Here is a 26,354-nt window from a genome sequence, read left to right on the forward strand (position 1 = left end):
CTGGGAAAGAGGGAGGAGCATAAGGATAGCCGGGGAGAAAGAATCGGGAAGTAAATCACATCTTCCAAGTCGATTGGAAGATGTGAACCATGACCCCAAAATAAGGGAGTGGGAAATGCTTAGAATGTATATGCGTAACGGAAGAGAAGCCAGACCTAAGCATTTCCACCATGCTGTACTGACGTCTCTGTAACCTTAATAAATGCTTTTAGGAGAAAATATGCCTGAAAGTCCTTTTAAGTGTTTCGTTAATCAGACACATGACAACATGGTAATAATATCTTAAATATATTTAATTTTAGGATACATACATTGTGATGTTACATGCTTTTTTTTAAGTTAAGGCTTTTGTGCTAGACCCTGGAAGCTTCATAGGACCCAGAGTTGTGTCTGTCATGCCTGATGAAGAATCTCAGCTTTCCAGCTCCGATGGAAGGAGGGAAGCGTGCAAGGCCTTCTCCTCTGGCTGCTTTGATCCCATCAGGAGCATCTTCCCCGCCCCTCTCCTCCCTCACCCTGGTGGTTTTCTTTGTACTAGCCCTACATTTGGTTTGGGCACCAAAGTCTGTCTTTGCAGGGCTTGCAGGGCTGTGGTCATAACTTGGTGCAAAGGCCATGGCTCCTGAAGGGAGAGCTGCTTTCCAGAGCAGGTAATGTGCGCCTCTTCCCCAGAGGGATCCTGTTGAGGTCTTCCATGATGTCTAGGATGGACTTCCCCTTTGTCTCTGGAATGAAGAGGTAGGTGAAAAGTCCCATTCCGATGAGCACACCAAAGAAGACGAGAAAGCAGTAGTGACCAAGGGCCTCCTAAGGACAGAAAATCAGAGGCAAGGATGAATTTCTGGGCTGAGGTTTAGAGGAGATTGGGGTGCAACTGAGGTCTTGCCAGACTCTGGGAAGGGTAAGAATTTCCCATGGGTAAAGGTGACAGATTCACTGTCTAACCTCAATTCACTCTGGACTTTCTGAATGTAATCAAGTCACTTTCTGGTTTTCCCAGAAAGGCTCCCTTCCCAGAACCACAATCTCCCTGCATAGTTGTTTGGGACTAAGGGGAAAAGCACTGGAGAACTGAAAATCTAAGGAAATCCAAGTCACTGAGTGAATCTGATGGACAATGGGTGGAGTTGGACAATAAGAAAGTCTTTTTTATCCATCACATAGTCTCCAAGAAGGAGTGGACAAAGTGCCAGTGGCTCAAACTTAAAAAAGGTCGGACAAATTCAAGAGAGCTCAGAAAGGTCTGGANTAAGGGGAAAAGCACTGGAGAACTGAAAATCTAAGGAAATCCAAGTCACTGAGTGAATCTGATGGACAATGGGTGGAGTTGGACAATAAGAAAGTCTTTTTTATCCATCACATAGTCTCCAAGAAGGAGTGGACAAAGTGCCAGTGGCTCAAACTTAAAAAAGGTCGGACAAATTCAAGAGAGCTCAGAAAGGTCTGGACGTGGGTGGACGTGTAGCTGAAAGTCAGGAGCAGCACAGGCCCTTTCTGGAGGCAGGAACCTAAAGGTTGAAAACTGTGGTGGCTAAAGGAAGCATTAAAGGCATTTTCAACCTTCCTCCAAGCAACAAAGCAGAACAGGGCATCTGAGTGTACCTAGGAAGCAGGCAGAGGAGACAGGCAGAGTGGGAAGGTCAAGTTCTTCTGGTGGTCTTCTGCTCTCAATTCGTTAATCCACAGGAGTGATTACTCCTGGGTGTGACAATATCACCCCGGCTTTCACTTCCTCGTGTCTCAGGGAAGCAGAATTTTTAGTGCCAATTCTTTGAGCACCACCACTTGCCTCTCCCCACAGAGTGGTAGTAGAAGAGCCACTTAAAGTTGTTGAAGTGGGATGCAGCCTCCCTGGGGCAAATCTTCCCATGGGTGCCAGCTGATGATGGTGGTGGGGATGGTGGGGATGATGATAATTAGATTTTTATTCTGCCTTTTTTATATGCTTTGAGTCTCAAAATCTTATGTTCTGCTTATTAATTATCGATTGGTTTTAAAATATTTCTTTTATGCCCTTTCTCTAGCAGCTCCAAGCAGTTTCTTTTGAGAGGGCCCTTCACTTTATCTCTAGAAGAAGGTCAGGCTGAGGGCTTTTGACTACTCAAACACTGGTCAGTCAGGTCCCTTTTGAATGATGCTCTCTAAAGTGCCTTGGAGCTCGAAAGTTAAAACAGGAAAGAAGGAAAGGAAGACCAAAGTCTTCGTTGGGGCAAGGAAGAGTGGTGGGTAGGGAACCTTCTTTGGAAATGATTGAAAGAAACAATAAAAAATGCTATATTGAGCTTCTCATTTTAAGACACTTGAAGGACAGCAGAAGCAAACCCAAGTGATATTCTTTAAAACGAACACATTTCTTTGAAATTAAGAACAATAAGATTGTTTCGAAATGGTTAATTGGAAATCAGCTCTAAAATCAATCACCAAGATTGTCATTACATTCCTGATTCATGTTATTATTTTAATTTATTTCTCCTCCCCTGTGGACTCATGACTTTCAGTCCAACTTACCACCACAAAGGGAAAACTTATGCCAGTGATAAAGAGGCCCACCCAGCTGAACGAGCCGGCCAGGGCCAGGGCAGATGGTCTTGCATCAGGATGGAAAATCTCCACCATAACAGAGAAGATGGCACCAGCTGAAAGAAGAGACAGCCCTAGAAAGTCAAGACTCTCCCTCCATGCTGCTGAGCAGCCTTGGGTCCCTTGTGCCCCTTCCTTTAGTGCGGAGACTGCTCCTAATCTCTGTATGTCATTCACTTAATTTAAAATATGTCATAGTTCATAGTCAGGATTCTGATCCCCACACCCCTGTGTGGACATGTTCAAGCACATAGTATTCCACTGGACTTCTCCCCTGTCCCGAAAATCAGGGAAAGACACATCACCCCATCACCCCTGCATCACTATATGAGATAATAACAATAATTTATTGCACAAAATGCATTCCTTGGGATGGATGAGAGCAAAACTGCTTTTCCAAGATTGGTGACAGGCAGAAGCCAGGAAAAAGCTTGTGTGGCAGAAAGCATGAATTCCAGGAAGAAATTAGTTGCAGCTGGACCCCCTTTGGGCAGTATAAGAGCAGTTGTCATCTACATCAGTATTCTGCAAGCAAAATCACCTGTTGCAGAAAAGGACTGGAAAAACTCCAATCATATTTATCAGAACAAGAAGCAAAGTTGTTGCTGTTTAGGAAACAGGAATGCACAGGTATCGGATGAGAAATACTGTATGTCACTTGGCAATTGTTCAAAGAAAAAGAATCTTGGATATTGAAGATGAGGCAAATTCAAGACATGAAATCACAGGCATGAACAGTTCCATTTTGTTTAAATGGACAAGATTGAAGGAAGGTCTGACCAGGCCCTTCAAATATTGGAAAGGATGTCACACAAAAGATCTCGGAACAAAAGTATAACTTATAGCAGTGGTGGCGAACCTATAGCACAGGTGCCAGAGGCGGCATTCAGAGCCCTCTCTGTGGGCACATGCACCGTCGCCCCAGTCCTAGGCCTTCAGCTGGGTTTTATAAAACCTTTTTGCTTTAGGCCTCCACCGCCATGTGCAAAAAAAAAAAGGTTCAATTAGTCAATTTCAACTTCTCGCAGGAAAAAAAAATCTTGTAAAGTTGGAATTGATTGATTGAACTTTTTAGTCCCACACAGTCTGCCATTACCACCACAGCCACGCCCACTAATTGGCCACACCCAGCCAATGGGCCAAACCCACCCGGCACTCAACGATGCATAAGTGGGTTTTGGGTTGCAATTTGGGCACTTGGTCTCTAAAAGGTTTGCCATCACTGACTTATAGGAAAGTAGGTTCTGGTTGAATGTCAGGAAAAAAGCTCTTTGAGGTGAGGCAGGAGAACCCCTGCCAAAGAAGTGGAAGCCTTCCCTTTATTCAGGGACTGAGTAGCAGCCATTTGTCATTTGCAAAATAAAGTAAGAAACAAAAAAGTTAAGGAAATGATTGGTCACCTAGTAGAAGATGGCAAGGAGGTGATGAGCAGAAGGAAGAAAGCAGAATTGCTTAATTCATTCTTTGCATCTATTTTTACACAAAAGGGGGAAAACAGTCCAACCTATCAAAAACAATACTGTAAAAGACAGAATAGGAAGGCAAGTCAAAATAGGCAAGAAAAAGATAAAGCAACACCTGTCCACCCTAGACGAGTTCATATCACCAGGACCAGTTGGATGACATCCCAGATGTCATCCAACTCGGAAGAAGGAGCTGGCAGATGTGATCTTAGAGCCACTGAATGAAATCTTTCAAATATCCTAGACCTAGAGCATAAGAGGACTGTCAGAGGACTGGAAAGAGCAGATGTGGTTCCAACATTCAAAAAAGGGCAACAAAGTCAGTCCTTGAAACAACAGACCAGTCAGTCAGACATCAATACCTAGGAAGATCCTGGAAAAGATAACCAAGCAATGGATTTGCAACCACCTAAAAACAAGCAATTTATTACTAGAACAAGTTATTGCTAGAACATGGTTGTTAAAAACAGATCATGCCAAACAAATCTTATTGCATTCTTTGACAAACTGACTGACAAAATTAGTAGATAAGGGAAACGTTATGGACCTAATATATTTGGACTTCAGTAAGCATTTGACAAAGTACACCATAGATTATATCTGGGATAGACAGTACTACCACCATATGGCTTCTAAACTGGATGACCAAATGTACTCAGCAAGTCGTCCTCAATGGAACTGCATCTACATGGAGGGAACCATGCAGTGGAGTACCCCAAGGTTCTGTCTTAGGTCCACTATTCTTCAATATCTTCATAAATGCTCTAGTTGAGAGATTAGAAGGAGAACTCATTGAATATGCAGATGACACCAAGCTGGGGGAAATTACTAACACTTTGGAAGACAGGCTAAAGATCCAGAAGGACCTTGAGAGATTTGAACACTGTACCAATAAGGTACATTTCAGTGGTGTGAAAAGTAAAGTCCTACACATAGGCAAGAAAAACCAAATGCACAGATGTAGAATAAGTGGTACCCAACTCAACAGTAGCAACTGTGAGATGTATCTAGGTGTCCTACTAGAGCACCACTGAAGTATGAGCCAGTAGTATACTTCAGCTCCCTAAAAAAGCTAATGCAGTACTAGGTTGCATCAACAGAGGGATAGTTTCAAGATCACGTGAAGTGATAGTATCATTTTATACTGCACTGGTGAGACCACATTTTGAATACTGCATCAAATTCTGGTCACCAGAATACAAAAAAAGATGTTGAAACACTAGAAAGAGTGCAGAAAAGAGCAAAAAAGATGATAAAGCTCTGGAGGCTAAACCACATGATGAACAACTGAGAAAACTAGGTATGTCTACTCTAAAAAAAGGAAGACCTAGGGTTGATAATGAGAGCAGTTTTCCAGTACTTGAGGGGCTACAGAGAAGAGGGAGTCAACCTATTCTCCAAAGCACCAGGGCAGGACAAGATGTAATAGGTGGAAAAAGCTGTGGGTGCTCTAGTTTATCACTAGAGGTTTTCAAGAAGAGAATGAAGAGACATTTGTCCAGAATTATATAGAGTCTCCAGCCATGGGCAGGGGGTTGGACTAGAAGACTTCTAAAGTCCCTTCCAAACCTATTATTCTATGTTCTGTGTCATGGCTTCTCCGTATTTGATTTCACTATACTCACATGGACCACTTCCATAGAAAGTTATGAAGAGGAAGATGAGGACGATGCTGCTGTATGAAATCCAGGGAGACTGATCCTAAAAGGGAGGAATAAGAGTAGGTGGGATTAAAGTGAGGGCCCACTGTCAGCAAACCAAAATTAGACCAGATATTGTCCCCTCCTGTATGATATCTTTTGCAGCCTGTGTGTGGAGGGGACTGTTGAAATAGAAAACCCAAATTATTCAGCTTACAATGGATTTAGCTGCTGCTGTGATAGTGGTTCTAGCAATAGAAAATCTTAACAACTCCTATGGAGTATTAGCAGTCAATGTCTCTGTGAATTAGCAGACCTCCATCCCTCCCCATCATCTCATTCCTTTCAGGACAACCAACTCTGTGATTCAAAGAAAAGAAATTGCAAATATGAAGCCAGAGAAATTGCACAGCAAAAAGAAGGTATCATAATGGAAATTGTTTTGCCCTACATGCTTATGGAGATTCTCAGTTGTCCAGCTCATAGTTGTCCCAAAGTTTTTATGCTGCAGTATATGTTTCTGGGCCTTTCTCGCCTTTCTTCCACCCTGTACAGACACCACTCGTTCATTGATAAGTTCAACTTTATCTCCTCTTTCTTTTTCAGAATCTCATCAACTCCATCCTAACAATTATTTTTTCAGGCTTCTCTTCACTTCTCCTTCATACGAGGGCAATTCGGAAATAAACCTCCATTTGGTTATCAATGACAGGCACTTGCAGATACAGAGCTTTTATTATATACATTAGAAAACTACAACATTACATTACTTTTTGACATAATCGCCATTTAAACTGAGGCACTTGTCGTAACGTCTTACAAGGTTTGAAATTCCTATCGTGAACTAACACCACACCAGAAGTCATCAGGCCCCGACGCTTGTTTTGGATGGCTCGTCTGAGTTTTCGTAATGCTTCACAGTAGATGTCCGAACTGATAGTCAAACCATGCTCCATGAACTTCACTAACCGTACTCCTTTGGCATCTTCACATTTGGCCGGATTTTCTATGGCACTACTTCCGGTGCGGTGTTGATTCACGATAATGCTCGCTCCCACACCACTAGACATTCCCAAGAACTTTTGAAGCAGTTCTGTTTTGTCTTTGATCACCTCCCCCATACCCAGATTTGGCACTGAGTGACTACAACTAAGGAATTTCAAACCTTGTAAGATGTTATGACAAGTGCCTCAGTTTGAATGGTGATTATGTCAAAAAGTCATGTTGTAGTTTTTTAATGTGTATAATAAAAGTTCTATATCTGCGAGTGTCTGTCATTGATAACCAAATGGAGGTTTATTTCCAAATTGCCCTCATATATTTGTGTTGCAATCCAATTCCTTGTTTATCTTAACACACATTCTGTTATATTCCACCTGATTCCTTCTACACTCATTCATGCTTGGCTGTATCTCTTCTTGTATTTCCATTATGACTGCTTTGAACTTTTTAAAAATTTTCTCCTAATATACCCGGTTCTCACCCCTTTTTAATAACATGGAGAGAACACGCTTTTATCTCACTCATCAAGCAATTCCATATTTCTGGAAAATGTACCATAATATAAACCTAAGTCACTTTATCATATACTTCTCTAAGGTATAATAATCTTTCTGTCTCTCTGTACAAGGAGAGCTACGTTACTCTATGAAGCTAAAAAATTACATTTTCAGACTAGCAAATTTGATTGACAGACATAAGTTTTTGTAAGCTTTCTTTGTCCTATTCACACATTTTTCAGGTCTACATAGCCCATTCCCCAGTTTTAAGCTGCCCTCCACTCCCCAAATTTGTTTCTGGTCCCTTCTTATATTCTTCTAGTCAGAAATCTGATGAAGGTCTTTCTGAGGACACATAACAGAGTGATCCCTTGCAGTTTCTGCACTTATTTGTCTGTTTTCTCTTTCTGCCAGAGGAAAGGAACTGGTTTCTTCAGGCAACTGCAGACTTCATCCATGCCAGTTGTATAAGCTATGCCATAAGTGACCCATAATCATAATTTATCTTTTCTCCAATCTTGATCTGTAGCCTTATCATTTTTCTCAGCATTTCACCACATTGATGGCTTCTTTTTCATCTATTCTTCCTTGGACACTTCACAGCCTTTGCTTCAATTCCACTCCTCAACATAACCCCATCATTTCCAATCAGATCTGAAAAATATGCTTCCCATCCCAAACCAGTTCCTTGCCTTGCACTCCTTTCACTCCTTGTTTAGCAATGAAGATACACATCAAATATGGATACCTATTAATTCATTAATTATATACAGGGAAATTGCAGATTAAGGTAGCCCCCAGACTTCAGACTTGGAGTTTATGCCACCAAGATCCTAGCTACAAAAGCCGACATCCCTGCCCGTGAAAGTTAGGACTGTGTTGAACAGGAATCAGCCACCTGAAGGCCTCTGGAGGCATCTGAATCTCTGGCCACAGCGGGCCATCACAATGGAAAACCCCGGGGAGGGGGCTTCATACATGTCAAAAACATGTTCATTCCCACAAGGGAAAAATAACTCTCCTCTTACAAATTCCAGGGATAGCCTGAAAACACATTAGAATCCGAGAAACTGAAACTCTGTTTCAAAGACTCTGATAAATTGAAAGACAAAAAGGATAGTACAAAAAATGGAAAGATAACTAAGGTACAATATCAGCAGATAGCCCAAATCTGGAAAGATGAAGTCAGGAAAGCAAATGCTCAGAATGAACAAAGACTTGCAAGCAAAGGCAAAGAAAATTTTAAAAAGTTTCTTTCAACATATTTATAATAAGAGAAAAGTCAAGGAAACAGTCAGCCCATTAAAGAGAGAAGATGGCAATGAAGTAACAGGCAGTAGAGAAAAAGCAAAGCAGTTTAACTCATTCTTTGCATCAGTCTTCATGCAAAAAGCAACTATAGTCCAGCCTACCAAAAACATAACTGTAAAAGACAGTTTAGAAATAAAAATAAACAAGAAAATGGTAAGAGAACACTTGTCTGATCTTGACGAATATAAATCACCAAGATCTGATAGATTACATCTCAGTTTTCTGAAGGAGCTGGCAGATGTTATCTCAGAAACATTGTACCAAATCTTTCAAAAATCTTGGAAAACTGGGGAACTATCTGAGGATTGGAAAGGAGCTGTAGTGCTTCCCATCTTCAAAAAAAAGGAAATAAAAACAGACCCAGGAAACTACAGACCAATCAGCCTAACATCAATACCTGGAAAAATACTGGAAAAGATAAACACAGATCTGCAAACATCTAGAAACTGGAAGGGGCCTTGGAGGTCTTCTAGTCCAACCCCCCGCTCAAGCAGGAGAACCTATACCATCTCAGACAAGTGACTGTCCAGTCTCTTCTTAAAAATCTCCTGTGATGGAGCGCAAGCTGTTCCACTGGTTAATTGTCCTCACTGTTAGGAACTTTCTCCTTAAATCCAGGTTGCTTTTCTCTTTGATCAGTTTCCATCCAAGTACAAATTAGGTGAAACCTGGCTCAAAAACAGTAAATGTGAGAGGGATCTTGGAGTCCTAGTAGACAATCACTTAAATATGAACCAGCAGTGTGTGGCAGCAACCAAAAAAGCTAATACAATCCTTGGTTGTATAAACAGAGGCTTATAATCAAAATCACATGAAGTATTAATAGCGCTTTATAAAACTTTAGTAAGATCACATCTGGAATACTGCATCTAGTTTTGGTCACCACATACAAAAAAGAAGTTGAGACTTTGGAAAAAGTGCAGAGAAGTGCAACTAAGATGATCAAAGGCCTGGAGACTAAAACATATGAAGAATGGTTGCAGGATATGAATATGGATATCCTGGAGAAGAGAAGGACTAGGGGTGACATAGTAGCGGTGTTCCTGTCAGAACCCATTCCTACTTTATTTCTACCTATCCCCTCTGACCTAAAAACAAATCTCACCTTCCCCTGGGTTCTGCCATACTCCCAAGGGGGAGGGGGGATGTGCCTGTGGGATTATTGCTTTCCCTTCCTCTATTTGCTACAATGTAACAATTTGCTTCCTGCACTGTATCTCTCTCTGAACTTTCTTCTTCCTAAACTGTCAGCTAGGAAAAGGGGGGGGGGAGAGAAAGAAATAGAACCTCCAGAGCCTGGCTTATTTCTCCATTCTCAAAAGGAGGTGCGAAGAGCTGCTTGAACATCGCATTACGACCGGAGCCGGATCGATGTTATCTCCCCTTTCCCAAATGGACTTAACACCTGGGGATTGGCCGGTTTGAACCGTCCAGATGAACTGTGGGGTGGGGTTTGCTTGGGGACACTTTTAAGTATCGATTTGCAAAGGAATCCCTCAGATCCTGTCTATTATGCCTGCTATCAACTACTTTTAATAAAAGTTCCTGTTGGAGGAAACTGTCTCCAAGAGTTCTGCTTTCTTAAGATGTGGGATTGAAGTGGGTCCTTACAGTTCCAGTATTTGAGGGGCTGCCACAAAGAGGAGGGGGTCAACTTATTTTCCAAAGCACCCGAAGGCAAGACAAGAAACAGTGGATGAAAACTAATCAAGGAGAGAAGCAACCTGGAATTAAGGAGAAACTTCCTAACAGTGAGAAGATTAATCAGTGGAACAGCTTGCCTTCAGACATTGAGGGTGCTCCATCACTGGAGGTTTTTAAGAAGAGACTAGACAGCTACTTGTCTTAAGTGGTACAGTGTCTCCTCATTGAGCAGAGGGTTAGATTAGAAAACCTCCAAGGTCCCTTCCAGCTCTATTCTGATTCTGATTCTCTCTTCTGCCCTATTCTGAATTTGAGTTTGAATTTTAGTGAAACCTTAATTTCTAGCACAAACTTTTTTTTACCTCATCTTGTCAGAACCCTATATTTTCATATCATAACCTCCTCGGTTCTCCCATTCTCCTGGGGTAGGGGAAGTTGCGGGGCCCTTGCTGTGCTAACGTGGACAGAGTGAAGAAGCTGTGGAGACCTAACAACCTTGAGAAAAGGTGCTTTATCAGTTCTTTCCCACAGCGAGTTGACACCTATGGATTGCCTGTTTGAACCGACCAGATGGACAGTTGGGGTGGAGTTTCAATTGTTTCTCTAACCTATTGATTCAGTGGAAAAACTTCAGATCCTGCCTAGCTCTCCTGCTGTCTGTACCTGCCATTAAAAGTTCCTGTTTCAAGAGTTCTGCTTTCTTGGTAAGAGAAGGGAGGCAGGTCCTTACACATCTTTTAAATTGTTAATAAACTTTTATCTTGCATTTCCATCTATTTATTTTGATAATCAGCAGATGACAAGACTAAAAAAAGACTATACACACAGACACACAAACACACACACACACATATATAAAACAATGTTAGTATACTTAAAATTTAGATAAAAAATAAACATTAAAATGAAAAAACTAGTATCTGTTGAGTAAAAACCTTTGTGGCATTTTGTGGCAAGTGGGACAATAAACAGAAGCCTTCTAATACTGTGGTTAGAGAAATGTGAATTAAAATGAAAGAATTGCCCAAAAGGTATTGATCCACAGAGCCAGGAATTAGCCAGGTGGGACTTGCTTACCTGGAGGGACAAAGTGAGGACGAGGAGAGCCAACGTGAGAGCCATCATCCCAAACCCGCCCCACAGCAGAACTCTTCGGCCTAGGCGGTCAATGATGGAGCTCTGAGGGCAAAAGAGATGGTCACTCCAAACAGAAGCTCACCCCAAAGGACCCTGACAAGCCACATGCGCACTTGCGCAGGAGGAGGCGAGTGAGCCTGGTCTGACTTTGTTGCCATCTTCTGCCTTGACTTCTGATTGACAGACATCCATCTGGAGGAGAGGATGCCAACCCACCAGGGCCTCAATCCAGCTGCTGCCACCTGACTTGTCTCCCTCGGGAGGCTGCTTGCCTGGCCCTTTTTCTTTGCAACTGGTGGTGCAAAATGATTGAGCAACTCATCTGTACTTACGCACAGGAGCACAGAGGCAAATTCGCAGAGACCAATGCCCAGAGTGACATAAGGGATGACCAGCTCTTCCAGCCTGGCAGTGCGGAAAACTTCAAAAGCATAGAAGTATATCTGGAAGGCAGAGCAAGGGGAATCATGGACTGCAGGTTTTCAAGATGAAGGTTTTATATATATATAGTGGACAAGAGCTGCAGACTTTCAAGCTCCATTGTTGCATTTTGTGCTTGTTTTTAGCTTTTTTTAAAAATGTGTTATTTATAAATTGTATTTGCAACAAGAGGCTACCCATTGTCATTATCATCATCAAGTCTTCCCTTTAGGGTGGCAGTTGTCTCATGGTGCTGAATGGCAAAGCTTTTCCTCAGGGCTGTTTTCCTTTTCCTTTTGGCAAACTGTTCATTACAATATAAAAGTTGAACATGCTTGAACATGCCTGAAGTTAGACAGTCACAGCCTACAAGCTTCCCCATCAGAGCTCTAGAAAATCAATATGTACCCCGAGAAGTCCAAATTAAGTCCTCTCTTCCTGCTCACTCTGCCCCTATCTTAAATAGCTACCTATTTTTGTCTCCATCGCTTAAGTGTGTATGAGGGGGGATGATCTCCCCAGAACTGTCTTTCCTGGTTTTCTAACCCCTTTGGGGCCTTTTGGTCTGAGGCATTTAGTTGAATTGTCAAGCAGATGAGACCAGGCTGTGGGACAATTTCCATTGAAAAGGATTGGTCTCAACCAGCCCATCTCTTATTATAAGCACCTAATGGGTGGTGGCCAAAGTCTGGTTTATTACTCCCTAACTGTAACCCTAAACCAGCAGCATCCGTGATGCCTTTATCAACTTTGATATAGAGATACAAAAATAGTAACTCCAAAGAATATATGTACTTTTCTGAAANTTCTAAGAAGCTTACTATAGGTACCAATAAAATGGAGATACTACCAAAACCTTTTTCAGGTTAATATGGAAGAGGAAGGGTAGAACTTATAGATGGAGGCTAAAAAAAAATTAAGAACTAAAAGAAGCTAAAATAATATTTTGGGATTAATTTAAATAAAGGCATGGAGATAAGGACATTGTGAAATGCAAGTAAGCCTTTAGGAGATGACAATTTGTACAGCAAAATGGTAAATTGAAAAGACAAAGAGAAGAGAAGTATTTTAAAGGGAATAAAAATAAAATAGGAGGAATCAAAGAGGCATCCAGGAAGAAAAAGTATCTTAAAAAAAAAAAACCTTTCACAAACTTTCCATGTTAACAATTAAAGAAATGGAACTAAAAATGTAATTTGCAAAATTTTGAGAAAGCAAATAAGCTGGGAAAATGGCTAATTTATAAACTGAGAAAAAAGTGAGAAGAAAATGATATTAAAATTACAAAATGGGAATGCTATGGTTATGGTTATGATGGGGGGGGGTCCCATTCTTGCCCCAGCTCCTGCCCACCTAGCAGTTCGAAAGCACCCAAATGTGAGTGAATAAAAAGATACCACTTTGATGGGAAGGTAACAGCATTCTATGTGTATAGTCATGCTGGCCACATGACCCCAGCTGGGTCACCAGACAAGGCTGACCCCCTCAGCTAAGAAACAGAGATGACCACCTCCCTTTAGAGTTGGAAATAACTGAACAAGGGAAACCTTTACCTTTAAATATGCAAATAATGTTCTATCAGTATTATACAAAACTTTAGAGAGAAGAAATTCCCCTGGCAAAAATAAATATTTAAATAAATATTTACCAAAGTTAATAACTAAAGCAGCTGATGAATGGACCTATAATAATAATAATAATAATAATAATAATAATAATAATAATAATAATAATAATAATAATAATAATAATAATAATAATAATAATAATAATAATAATAATAATAATAATAATAAAGGAAATCTATGAGAAAAATCTGGGAAAGCTCCTGGCCCAGAAGGATTGCCAGCTTCCTATTACAAATATTTTGAAGATCAGCTATTACAATCTCTTTTAAAAATGACAAATTCAATTCTGGATAGAGGAAGGATACAAGAAAGTTGAACAGATGCAAATATAGCACTAATTCTTAAAGAAGGTCAAGACCTGATCTTATTTTAAAAAAAATACCATCTTATTACCATCAATAAAGAACTAGACAACCCATGCACCTTTAGGTCATTGTTTGCGTCAAGGATTAAATACCACTATAATAAGAGTTAGGGACAAAGACTAATTTGAAAAGGATGTGTGAAAATATATTGATCTGAAATAGGTTTTGGGGGTCTTTGGTTAGAAATGGAAATACAAGAAATTTAGTAACTGTCCTTGGTCCTGTTGAATGCCAAATTGCACAATTCCTCTCTTCCTTCTTAGTATCACTGCCTTTGTATGGAGCACAAAGAGGAAGGCACAATCCTGTTGGTCTTGTCTACAAATAGCAACATCAAAAAAAGGAAGGAAAGGTCACTTTCTTAGCTGATTCCAAATAGTATTCTACTCAACTGCACTCAGACCACAGAGCTGCAAACTTGTGACCAGCAGAATGGCGATAAACAATGGCCATCGCAAGCTGCGCTGCTTCATCACTTCCCAGATACTCAGGTTCTTGGAGCCAGCAATAGTCATCTCTTTCAGTGCCTCCTCGATTTCCATTTGCTGATGTCTTTCACCCCAGAGGTCTTTCATTGCTGGGAAGGAGAGAAGAACAATTCAAATGTTCATCCCCCCCCAAAAAAATCACATTTAGCTGAGCCAATAAGAGAAATTTCTGTACTCATTTTTCACCCAACTAGGCAATGATGCCCCCTCCCCATTAGGGAAATTTAGGGTAAGAGATGAGTAGCTGAGCTGGAGGATAGGGTTAAATGTGCCATCCGTTTGGAATCATTGCACAGCCACAAGAGACCCAAGTTCAGCCCCCCCCCCCATGAATTCCATTTATCTTTATCTAGAGCCAATTTGGCTTCGCCATTAGTAGACCAGATATTTGTGTATAGGTAGCTGAATAAACTCCTGTTTCAGGTTTCCTGTGCCTGACATTTATAGAAATTGGAGTTGATTTTTGAAATAGCATCATACTGGATGATTGGTTTTTTTTAAAAAAGCACACTTTATATGCTGTTACATTTGTTGAGATTTTGCACACCCTACAGTATTAAAAAAAAACCAAAACAAAACGTCAAAACCATGACAAAATTTTAAAGAAAACTTCCTTGTACTTTTTGTAACTATATATCATCTGGCAAGTAGAGCTATATATTTGATACTGTGCCAAAATGGGTTTCATGTCATTCATGATAGGCCTCTTGGTTTCCAGCAGATTCACTCGCTTATCTTAAGCAATTTTGACAAACCCTGGATAGGAAGGTCCCAAAAAACTAGAGGAGAACAAATATCGCCTCAATTTTCAAAAGGAGAAGAGAAAACTATAGGGATTGGTCAGGGAGTCACCAGGAATCAATGCTAACTTGAAGGCATCCAAAAAACAAAACAAAACATCAAGCTCTGCTAAGGTCACTTTCACAACCATTGGATGGCAGCAAAGAGTTAGAGTTTGCTCTCTGCTGCCATTTAGTGGTCATCTGGATTTTTGTAACTCCAAAAGGTTAGGTCTAGTTCTAGCTGTGTGGCAAAAAATTCAGATTTTTTTTTAGATTAATGGACTCAATTAAATCAACTTGATGTACAGAGATATAAGGAATTTGGCTTTTTGCACTGCAGCCTGTTAATGTTATTAGGACAATTCTCACAGATTTGGCCTCATGCTTTCTTTCCAGCATCTGGCAGTCCCAAACTCCCCCCTCTTCCTTTTTGTTTCTAGCAGAAGATGCTGTTATTTATTTCCTGCCCCCACCCTTAACCCAGGTCTTCAATTTCATTTGCAGAACCCCATTGCTCCAAACACTGAGGCATTTTCAATACTAAAATTGTTACAAAAATACAACAATCTTTCATACTTTCTATTTTAGCCAAGGGCAAACAGGAATTACTTTGCAGCCCCTCCCCCTTTCTGAATCACTGGCATCCATTGCCATCAATGGGGATTTTTTCTTTCCTGAAAAGCTTTCCTGACAAACACTTTCAACTTTCCTCCTTAAAAACATAGTCAAGTTTGAGAAAAAAATTAAGAGAATTGCTGCTCATAAACTGCAACAGCCCCCACAGGAAAAGCAAGTTAGCAATCATCATAATTTTTGGTCTCATCACCCAAATCTCAAATCCTTCCCTCTCTCTTCATGGCTTCACTGAATCATAGGTCCCCTTTGTGCTTCTTTAAAGCAATTCCTGTCTCTCTGAGTTCTTCTTGTGCCAGAACCAAAGGCAGAAGCTGGGGTGTCAGCAATGCAAAATAAAGTGGAACCATTACTTTTCTTCTTCAAAACTCTTTGGATGCAACCAACAATTCTATTTGCCTTTTTACAACATGATCACAGTGATGATTCTTAATAATTTTAATCAACAACTGTTAATTGTATTCCACAATATTTTATTGACATTATTACCAAGCAAGACATACCCCAAGACTGTGTGTCTGATTTTTGTTTCCTAAGTAAAACCTATTTGTTTTACTCAGTTTCATGCATGTTTTGTTGATTTCCATGATTAGGAAGAAATTCAAGACAATGTATTGACAGTACAGTAATAAGCAGCCCAAGTGAGAAGAAAGCAAACATAAGGAAAGCAGGGCTGCCCAAGAGTCCTTCCAGTCAACCCACCAACTGGGGCTGCTGAAGGACACCAATGTTCATGGTCGCCACTGAAAGGCTATAGCTCAGGGGTCTTCAAACGTGGCCCTTTTATGACTTGTGGACTTCAACTCCCAGAATTCCTCAGCCAGTCACATTTATATGGCTGCCCATCTCATGGAAGGCGTAATGGTTAGATGGCCACCCTTAGCTAAGCACAAACAGGTTCTTTCCCACAGGGGAAGACATGTGTCACCTTTTCGGCAAGCGTCAGCATCCTTCCTTTGCAACAGCAGGTAGGGGGGCGATTCTGGGAAGAACGGCAGCAGCAGCAGCTGCAGCAGGGCTGGGAAGCCACACAGGGCCAGCAGGAGGGGCCACAGGGCCTCAGTGCCTAAAAGGTCTCTGAGGAGATGGGGGGGGAGAGAGAAGAAAAAGACACCATTATTCTTTCTGAAGGGATTGGATGACTGGAGGAAGGGTGCAGCAGGGGCCAATCTGAAGGAGGCAAAGCCAGCACCATCTCTTTGACCAAAAAAAGCCAAAGTGCCCTTCCCACCATTGCAATTTCAGTGGTGGAATTCAAATAGGTGAACAACCGGTTCTCTGTCTGGATGCCGCTTCTGGAAGTCCATTCTGGGTCTGGGCAACAAAAAATTAGCTACCAGTTCTGCTAAACTGGTGCGAACTGGCTGAATCCCACCACTGAGGACCCCTTGAGAGCCCTGAGAGGAGAACAGATTGTCCCTCAGAGGAAGTTTTCATATCAGTCTAAAAGGAAACGAGAAGACCGGCTCTCTCCTTGGCAGAGCAGGTGTGAGAATCACAGCCCAGGACAGACAAAATTGTTGGCCTTTGTGGGAAGTTAACCCAGAGAAGGAAATATTAAAAAGGCAGAAAGAAAGATATTGTTCACCAAAAGGATTTTTTTTAAAGCATTTTTTTGAAAAGCAGAAACCAAACCTGGCCTCATCTCTTTGCCCAAAGCAGTAGCTAGTCTTATACATATGCAGATGTGGAACCATCAGGAAAGTTGAAGCCAGAGCAATCAAGAAGACAAAGAGAAAATTTGCATACCCCACCCAAGCTCTTAAGAGTCATTAGCCCCATCACCTGGGAAGCAGGATATGATAATGGGATTAAACCACAGATATCAAAGCCTAGAAAAACACTCAGAAATAGCCTCAAAGTTCATGCCACCAGGAACAGGAAACTATTCCAAGCAGGGCTAGAGGGTATAAAAAGACCTTCTGCCCATGTGCTCGCTCTCTTTCTTCTCCTCTGCTGCTTCTTGCAAGGACCATCTGTCTTCTGCAATAAACTGTAACCTTCTTCCCAAAGCAGTCGCCATGTTTGCTTACTTATTCCCGGCTTGGATGAACCAGGATGAAGAATTACTTCTAACACCTTCAATGGGAATGGAGGGGGGAAGGGCAGAGCTGGAAGGGCTCCTGGGCAGTGAGCTCACCTTAAGCCCAGGATTTGCCCCAAGGCTTTTCCGAGGGAGAAAAACACTGCCGCTGTAGTGGTGGCCAAGCCTCGGAACTTCTTGGGGGAAATTTCACTGAGATAGGGCCCATGGATATTCAGGCAGAGTCCTTCAAGAGAAGAATCACAGGAATCAAAAGGTCTCCCCCCCCATGCCCATCTCTCCTCATCCAGGGGGTGCATTTGGCTTCCCCGAGGGTCAAAACCCAGGCCCTCCTCCCCATCCTACCTGCACTGATGCCATAAAGGAAACGGCCAATCAGGATAATTTCAAAAGACCTGGCCATCTTACTGGAACCAACAAGAAGCGCTCCCACAATTATAATAAAATTGCTGCAAATCAAAGTTTTCTTTCTGAAATAAACCACAATCGGGTGTTAAACTCCAGCCACATGAGTATTTCCCACTATTGACTGATTTCTCTGGTACTCAAGTTCATTTCAAGGCTTTCAGTTCTAATTTAAAGTGAAGACGGAGGGGAAAATGAGAACTCTCACAATTATATAGTCACAGACTTCAACATATGTGAGAAAATCTCACACCTATAAGACAAGGGGCCATCATGAAAACTTCCTCTTGAGAAAAAGCCATACTTTCCGTATCTCATGGCCAGTGATCCACTCCATAAACAGCCCAGAAGACCCCCCAGGCAGTAGATGGAGATGATGAAGGACCACAGCACAGCCAGCCTGTCTGGCGAGAGAGCCACACCGTGTCGCTGCAGCCACGTCTCATTGATAAAACTCTTGATGTCCTGGGAAAACAAGGGAGGGTGTGTTCAGCTACCAGGCTGGTGGCAAATCTTGGAGCATAACACAACCTGAGTTAGTTTTTAATGTATTGGTTTATTATATGAAACTTGATAACCTGGATAGTTCATGAATGAGTATATTGTGTCAATACAGAAAATGGCTTAATTCAATAACAGATTTTTTATTTTTTATTTATTGGTGACCTACAACAGCCCTAACAAATATAAGATACATTTGAGATTATACAATATAAAACACATTAAAAGATGCATTTCTTTGGAATTAGAAGTTCAAGCAATATTTTTCTATATGGTTTATATTGTTTCTTGTCCTTCCATCTGGTGCTTTGGTGAACAACCTGGCCGCCTCTGCCTTGTGGCAGCCCCTCAAATATTGGAACAATGCTATCATGTCTCCCCTATTTCTGAAATACTGGAACACTGGAATACCTGGAATACTGCAGCCAATTTTGGTCACCATATCACAAAAAAGATGTTGAGAGTTTGGAAAAAATCAGAGAAGAGCAACTAAGGCCTGAAGAATGGCTGCAGGACTTGGGTTTGGCTAGTCTAAAGAATAGAATAGAATAGAATAGAATAGAATAGAATAGAATAGAATAGAATAGAATAGAATAGAATAGAATAGAATAGAGCTGGAAGGGACCTAGTCCCCTATTTTTTCTTTTCTTTAGATTAGCCAAACCCAAGTCCTGCAGCCGTTCTTCGTATGATGAGTTCCCCTTCAATTCCCTGATCTAAGTCATTGATGAAGATATTGAAGAGTAATGGCCTAAGACGGAACCTTGTGGTACCCCACTGCTTACTTCTCTCCATGTGGATGTAGTTCCATTGAGGACTACTCGTTGAGTACAGTTTGCCAGCCAGCTACAGTTCTATCTGGTAGTGATGTTATCTATTCCACCTTTTTCTAGCCATCTTTTTCCCTTTCGCTTTTAGAGTTAGATGATGCTGGGAGGGAGGGGATGTGAATGAGAGTCTAGCTAGACATAACAACCCTAAACATAGCGTGAGAATCAAGGTTATTGAGCCCAGAGCTGATAAAGAATTGGCGGGCTGGTGAACTGGAGAGGAAGCCTGCGCTTCAAGCTAATTGGGGAATGTGATTTATGACTGTTAATTGGAGGAGGGAATTATGCTTTGATACTATGTGCCCAGGGAAGGGGAATTCAGTTTTTGGCTTCGATTATGTAAGTGCTGATATTATGCTACTCGAATAAAAGATTCTTTAGATAAACAATGCCTCGAAGTTCTTTTGAAGAGTTTCGTCTGTCGGAACCATGACATTGTGGGTACTTAGTCTACCATTACATTGTCTCAGCAATTTATGCAAAATGTAGGAACTGATGTTCTATACTGAGGTGATGACAGGTCTGCGGTGGGAGGCAGACTTACCATATCATATCCAGAGACCAGATCAACACCAAGACCTGGTCTCAGGAGCTTCAGAGACCCTGACTCCTCCTGTTGCTGCTTAAAGCTGGGTCAGCTGCTATAAAGCTTATCTCATCCATGACTTGATTGACCTTACTGACACCTGGTTCATGGTTCCTCTTTTGGAAATGTGCTTTTCTGGATAGCTCAAATGTGGCATCAGCCATTATTCTGGGGTAGGGATAGGAGTGTAGCTAAGGGTCAAGCATCTCTGGGGCTTTTAGGAGTGCTGCTTAGACATAGATCCAATTGTGAAATTGGATCATAAGGATCAACTGGGGCTGCTGCATAGTTCCTTCCCTCCCTGTGGGTAACAAAACCCCTCCCCAAAATACTCTGAACTTTGATGATGGAGGCATTCCCTAGAGTTATGGTGCTGGGAAAGTTCAACTTGGCTTCTCTGGGCCCATACCTGGAGGGAGCTTGGGATCATGGCAATCATGGACCTGATCCAAATTAATGGATCCAACTCAAAGCAGTGGTCCCAAATTAGATCTGGTCTTTATCCTTGGGCAGTGGCAATATTATTTAGAATTGGCCTCTGTCATGGACACATAATTCTCTCTTACCCCTACAATTCTTTGTGGATACCCCTGTTGCAGAAAGGAGCAGTTTATCTGATTATTCTGCCACAGGCACCTGATGGGACCTAGTGGGACTTCTGAGAGAGATTGCAATTATTGTGCAGTTTGGCTGAGGCTGAGGCCCTGATGATGGATTGGAATGACCACATCTCCTGCTTGAGGGGTTTCAACTAGAAGACCTCCAAGGTCCCTTCCAATTCTGTATTCTACATGGCAAGGGCCTTTGACCAAATTGCCCCTGAGCATACTATACATAGACATCAACATACAAAGTATGAGGAATAAACAGGGTGAACTAGAAATTCAAATAAATGAGGGCAGATATGATATTGTTGCCATTACGGAAACTTTGTGAGATGAAACCAATGAATGGAATATACAGCTAGAGGGATTTAAATTATTTAAAAGAAACAGACCAAATAAAGGAGGTGGAGTTGCACTATATATAAGAAATAACTACATCTCTACAGAAATAGAGCAGAACAATGATGAAAGCCATCTTGAATGCATTTGAGTCAATATAAAAGGGAGAAAATGACATTGCCATAGGCCAACCAACCAAACAGAGGAAATAGATGCACTTTTTGCTAGTCAGCTAACTAAGATATTGTATGTAGGAAGCACATCACAATGGGGGATTTTAACTACCACAACATCAACTGGGAGACAAACTCTGCACCAAGTGGAAGATGAAGCAGATTCCTGACAAACCTAGCAGACAACTTTATCTCCCCAAAAGTAGAGAAGGGAACTGGGGGGGGGGGTGTCAGCCATGTTGGACTTAATTCTCACTAACAGGGATGAAATGATAGAAAGTATCAAAGCTACAGGAACCTTGGGGGGGGGAGTGATCATGCAATATTGGAGTTCAACATTATACAAGCACAAGCAGTAGAACCAAGTCAAACTAGAGTCTTGGACTTTAAGAGAGCTGATTTCAATAAACTTAGAGAGAGCTTGGGAAGGATTCCATGGATGAGAATCCTCAAGGGGAAAACAATTCAAGAAGCCTGGGAAATTTTTGAAAAGTGAGATTATAAAAGCCCAGTCTACTACAATACCAACGAAGAAGAAAAATAACAGCTCTCAAAAGAAACCAGCATGGCTGCACAAAGAACTCTCTGTGTCAGAATCCAATTATAATTCATCTCTAGTTATCGACTATGGAAAACCCCATTTCTGCCCTCTCTGGATTCTGTCATACGATGAAGGGGGAGGGAGATGAGAAGAGGGGTTTTATGGCTCTCACTTCCTCCATTTCAACTTCAAAGGGACTGAATGTGGATATCACCAAAAGGACTAACCATAACAATGGGGCTATTACCTTTCATGTAACCCTCTCTGAAGTCTCCTTTCCCGGCAGTGAGGAAAAGGGGGTGGGAATGTAATGCCTGGGACTGTCACTGGAAGAAGGGGGTGATGGGGTGGGGCTACTGGGGGACCCCTTAAAACCTTGAATGGGAGAGCTTGGACCCCAAGTCCTGTCTAGAACACCTACAACCACTTTCTCTTAATAAATGATTCCTGTTGGAAGAACTATTCCAAGAGTTTTGTCTTCTTAAGATGCAAAGTGGGGTGGGTCCTTACATTAGATAGGACTTGCAGAATTAGTCCACCTGGAAGGGAGACCCTTACTGGGGGACTTTGCAAAAATTACCATGTCAGACGGCAGAGCAGGGAAGGGAGAAAACTCCCCGGAAAGGGAGCCGCTGCCCCGACTGAAACCCTGCCAGATGTCGGGATCTGAGAGGTCAGATTCCTCAGGAGAAGAGGTGGTGGAGACACGGGACCACAAACCTCGGTGGTCAATGGGCATTGGAAAGAAAGGCGAGTGGGAAAAGAAGTCAAGAAAGGTGACCCTGAGATGGGGGGCCAACCAACCAGAATGGAAGCAGGAGATGGAGAAATCCATGCACGCAAGTGAAGAGGAAGGGAGCTGGACACCGTACTCGGGCTGGATCCTAGAGAAAGCTATCGACCTGATGAAGAGAACTCTCAGCTCCCTAGGAGAGGAGAATTCTGAGCCCTACGGCCACCCCAGCTCCTGGAGCCGCAAAGGGAGAGACACCGAGGGGGAAGTGGAACCTGCAGCCCTGGGGACATCTGCTGATCCAGTAGTCCCCACCCCCCACTGACCCATAGATGGCGATCTGAATGGAAGACACTACCACCGACAACGAAGGCAACAATCCATTCTAAGACATCTGCCGCTGGACGTGAAATTCAAAGGGGAGCCAACACGCTTGGGATTTTTCCTAACCGAAGTCCTCAGCTACATGGAGGAATACGGACGGGACATCCCCAGTGACAAAGCCCGTATCCGGATCGTGCAATCTGCCCTGGACGGGCCTGCTGCAGATTGGGTGTTGAACTTGCACGACTCCAACGCCCCAGAGCTCAACGACTTCAACCGCTTCATGTCCTCACTGAGAAGGCGATTTGAGGACCCCCTGGCTGATCGCAAAGCCCGCGAAAGGATAAAAACAATGAGGCAAGGCAAACACCCGGTAGCCGAATATATGCAAGAATTCCGGGCCATTGCCAGCAAACTGAACTGGCCGGAAGACATCCTCCTTAGCCATTTCAAAGACAGACTAAATTATGACCTATATGATGCTTGCCTGCCCCGAGGGGACCCACACCAACTTGAGGAATGGTACGTCTTGGCAGAGGAAGCAGAGATCGACATATTGAAGAGGCACCGCCGAGGAAAACAATGGAGCCGCTCACCGCCTGAGTCGACACGCGAACCAGTAAAACCATCGGTTATGGCCAAGAAGCAAATGGGGTGTTTCAAGTGCGAGAAAGAAGGGCATCAAACTGTAGAATGCTGCTCAAAAGCCTCCCAACACAACCCAGACAGATCACCGGCCAGCAAATCCGAAAAGTCTCCAGCTAAGCCAAAAGAACCTGCCATGAGAATGATGGAGACTGTGGAATCCCCCACCTCTACTCATCAGGGGGAAAGAACTCCAGCCTACACCGCAGGGCCTGTGGACGCCTCAGACGACAGCTTGGAGGGAGAACCCCTGGTAAGTGGACGCATCGCACCCATCCTCAAGACAGTGACTATATTAATTCCCCCCATGCCTGAAGCCGTGAAGGTGAAAGCCTTAATAGACTTTGGCTGCACCCGTTGCCTCATTAGCCCGACGCTAGTGGGGAATCTGGGCATTCCATCGAGGAGACTGGAACAACCAATCTCATTTGGCCAGTTAGATGGGTCCAGCAGGGGGGGTGGGTGCCAGCTACCCTAGCCACTTTACCAATACACCTCTCCCTGGGCAAACATGAGGAGGACATAACGTTTGTGGTGACCCCAGGCATGGAATGCCCGATGATCCTAGGGATGGAATGGTTAAAAAAATGGAACCCCTGGGTGAATTGGAGGACGCCAGAAATCAAATTCCCGAAGGGGGACCTTATGGACTTAAAATCCCAAGGGGGGCCACCAGAATTAAGGACAGAAAAAGCATCCATGGGAGAGGAAAAGGGACTACCAGAAATACCAGAGGAATACAGAGACCTTGCTGAAGTTTTCAGTGAGGAGAGGGTGGATGAGCTTCTCCCCCTGACCCATTGACTGTGCCATTGAATTCAAGCCTGGGGCAAAACTCCCAAAGCCCAGATTATACTCCATGAGCCCAAAGGAGAAGGAGGAAATGGAAAGATTTATAAAGAAAAACCTAGAAAGTGGATTCATTGAGCCAGCCAAGCCTAAAGTGGCTGCTCCGGTCCTCTTTAGAGAGAAGAAGGATGGCTCTTTACGTTTATGCGTGGATTATAGGGCCCTGAATACAATAAGTGAAAGCAACCTATACCCTCTGCCCCTCATGAAGGACATGTTGTCACACCTCTCGAAAGGGAAATTTTTTTCTAAACTAGACCTAAGGGAAGCTTACTATCGCGTGAGAATTAAAGAAGGGGATGAATGGAAGACCGCATTTAACTGCCCCATGGCAGTATTCATGCAATTAATCAATGACGTTCTAAGGGAGCACCTATTTGAGGGGGTCCTGGTTTACTTAGACGACATTCTTATCTTCACCGAATCAAAAGAGGAACTTGTCAACCTAGTCAGAGCGGTTTTAAAGAAACTGCGAGCCGCCCACCTATATGCCAAACTCTCGAAATGCGAATTCCACCAGGAAAGGATAGACTACCTAGGTTATCGCATATCCCCACAGGGCATTGAAATGGACCCAGAGAAGGTCAGAGCAGTATTAGATTGGGCACCACCCCGTACAAGAAAGGAACTGCAAAGTTTCCTGGGCTTCGCAAACTTTTACCGCCAATTCATCCCCTCATTTGTCCAGATAGCCCTGCCCCTCACGAACTTACTAAAAACGAAGGGAGCATCCTCAGTAAAACCTAGCCAGCCACTAACATGGACAATGGAGTGCCAAGCAGCGTTTGAGAAATTAAAGAGACTTTTTTCTGCCGAACCGGTTCTGAGGCACCCAGACATAGATAAGCCCTTCGTAATACAGGCAGATGCAAGTGATGTGGCAGTGGGGGCTGTACTATTACAAGAAAACGATGAAGGGGTATTGCAACCCTGTGCGTATACATCCAAGAAACTCACGGAAATGGAACAGCGCTGGCCCGTATCGGAGAAAGAGGCATACGGGATATGTTGGTCATTACTCACATGGTGCCAGTTCCTTGAAGGCAAAAAAATCCCCTTCCAGGTGTGGACTGACCACAAAAATTTGGAAGCCCTGAAAACACCCAGGAAGCTCAACCCCAAGCAAGCCCGCTGGTCCCAGCATTTTCACCAGTTCCAATTTAAGCTCAAACATTTGCCGGGGAAAAAGAACTTCCTGGCAGATGCATACCCCAATATAACAGCACGCGAGCCACTGACTCTAAACCGATTATGGTAGAATCACAACTGGCAGCGCCAGTAACCACCAGAGCCCAAGCTAAATTAAAACCACAGCTGGGCAGCCAAACCGGAATTGAATTCCGGAAAAGTTTGGAAACAGATGAATGGTTCCAGAAAAACAAAAATGTGCGCACAATGAGAGACGGGCTGCCTTGGGTGGGGGAAAAGTTATATATACTAACAACCCAAAGAGTCACATTCATGCAGCTTTGCCACAATACAAAATCAGCAGGGCATTTTGGATTTGTAAAAACATTACACTTAATTAAATGGCAATTTTGGTGGCCATCCTGCCCAAAGTGTGCAACTGCAAAGAGGTTGCAAGGGAAATCGCCCGGACTATTACAAACAGTGACAAATCCCTCAGCCCCCTGGAGGAAAATAGCCATGGATTTTATAGTGGAATTGCCAGAAAGCAATGGGAATACTGTTGTCTGGATGGTCACGGACTTGTTTTCCAAACAGGTGCACTTTATCCCTTACCAAAAGATTCCCACCGCAAAAGCCTTAGCGAAACCTTTCGTCCAGCACATTTACAGATTGCATGGGGCATCCCAACACATCATCTCTGATAGGGGAGTGCAATTTACGTCTCCATTTTGGAAGTCTGAAAAAATGAACTCGGTACTTGAGCAATATTTAAGATGTTTTATTGATTATCAGCAGAAAACGTGGATGGACCTACTCTCTTTTGCAGAAGTTGCTTACAATAATGCAGTCCACTCCAGCACAGGTTACACCCCTTTTCAAATAGCCACCGGTCAAAGTTTCAACCCCATGCCAGAATTAATCCCAAACAAACCGGTGATCCCATCACTGAAAGAATGGATGGAACAATTACAAAACACCTGGCCAATAATTAGAAAAGCACTAGATGAAGCTAGGCAGGCATACAAAGCACAAGCCGATAAAAAAAGGGTTGAGCCTAC

At 42.8% G+C, this 26,354-nt stretch overlaps 1 protein-coding gene across 1 annotated transcript in view; it reads right to left on the bottom strand.

The window, feature by feature from the left end:
• Positions 1-594: 594 nt before the first annotated feature.
• Positions 595-26,354, bottom strand: part of LOC107291839 (solute carrier family 2, facilitated glucose transporter member 11-like) — a 38,805-nt gene continuing 13,045 nt past the window's right edge. The window contains exons 4-13 of the mRNA XM_029285024.1: positions 18,344-18,504; positions 17,980-18,104; positions 17,731-17,860; positions 16,519-16,667; positions 14,080-14,264; positions 11,607-11,717; positions 11,215-11,316; positions 5,669-5,744; positions 2,509-2,636; positions 595-807 (exon numbers count right to left, since the gene is read on the bottom strand). Coding sequence (XP_029140857.1) covers positions 595-807; positions 2,509-2,636; positions 5,669-5,744; positions 11,215-11,316; positions 11,607-11,717; positions 14,080-14,264; positions 16,519-16,667; positions 17,731-17,860; positions 17,980-18,104; positions 18,344-18,504 — 1,380 coding nt within the window. The remainder of the gene's footprint in view (positions 808-2,508; positions 2,637-5,668; positions 5,745-11,214; positions 11,317-11,606; positions 11,718-14,079; positions 14,265-16,518; positions 16,668-17,730; positions 17,861-17,979; positions 18,105-18,343; positions 18,505-26,354) is intronic.

The sequence above is a fragment of the Protobothrops mucrosquamatus genome, unplaced genomic scaffold (genome assembly GCF_001527695.2).
Source record: "Protobothrops mucrosquamatus isolate PMUCROS unplaced genomic scaffold, P.Mucros_1.0 scaffold1196, whole genome shotgun sequence".
Taxonomy (NCBI): domain Eukaryota; kingdom Metazoa; phylum Chordata; class Lepidosauria; order Squamata; family Viperidae; genus Protobothrops; species Protobothrops mucrosquamatus.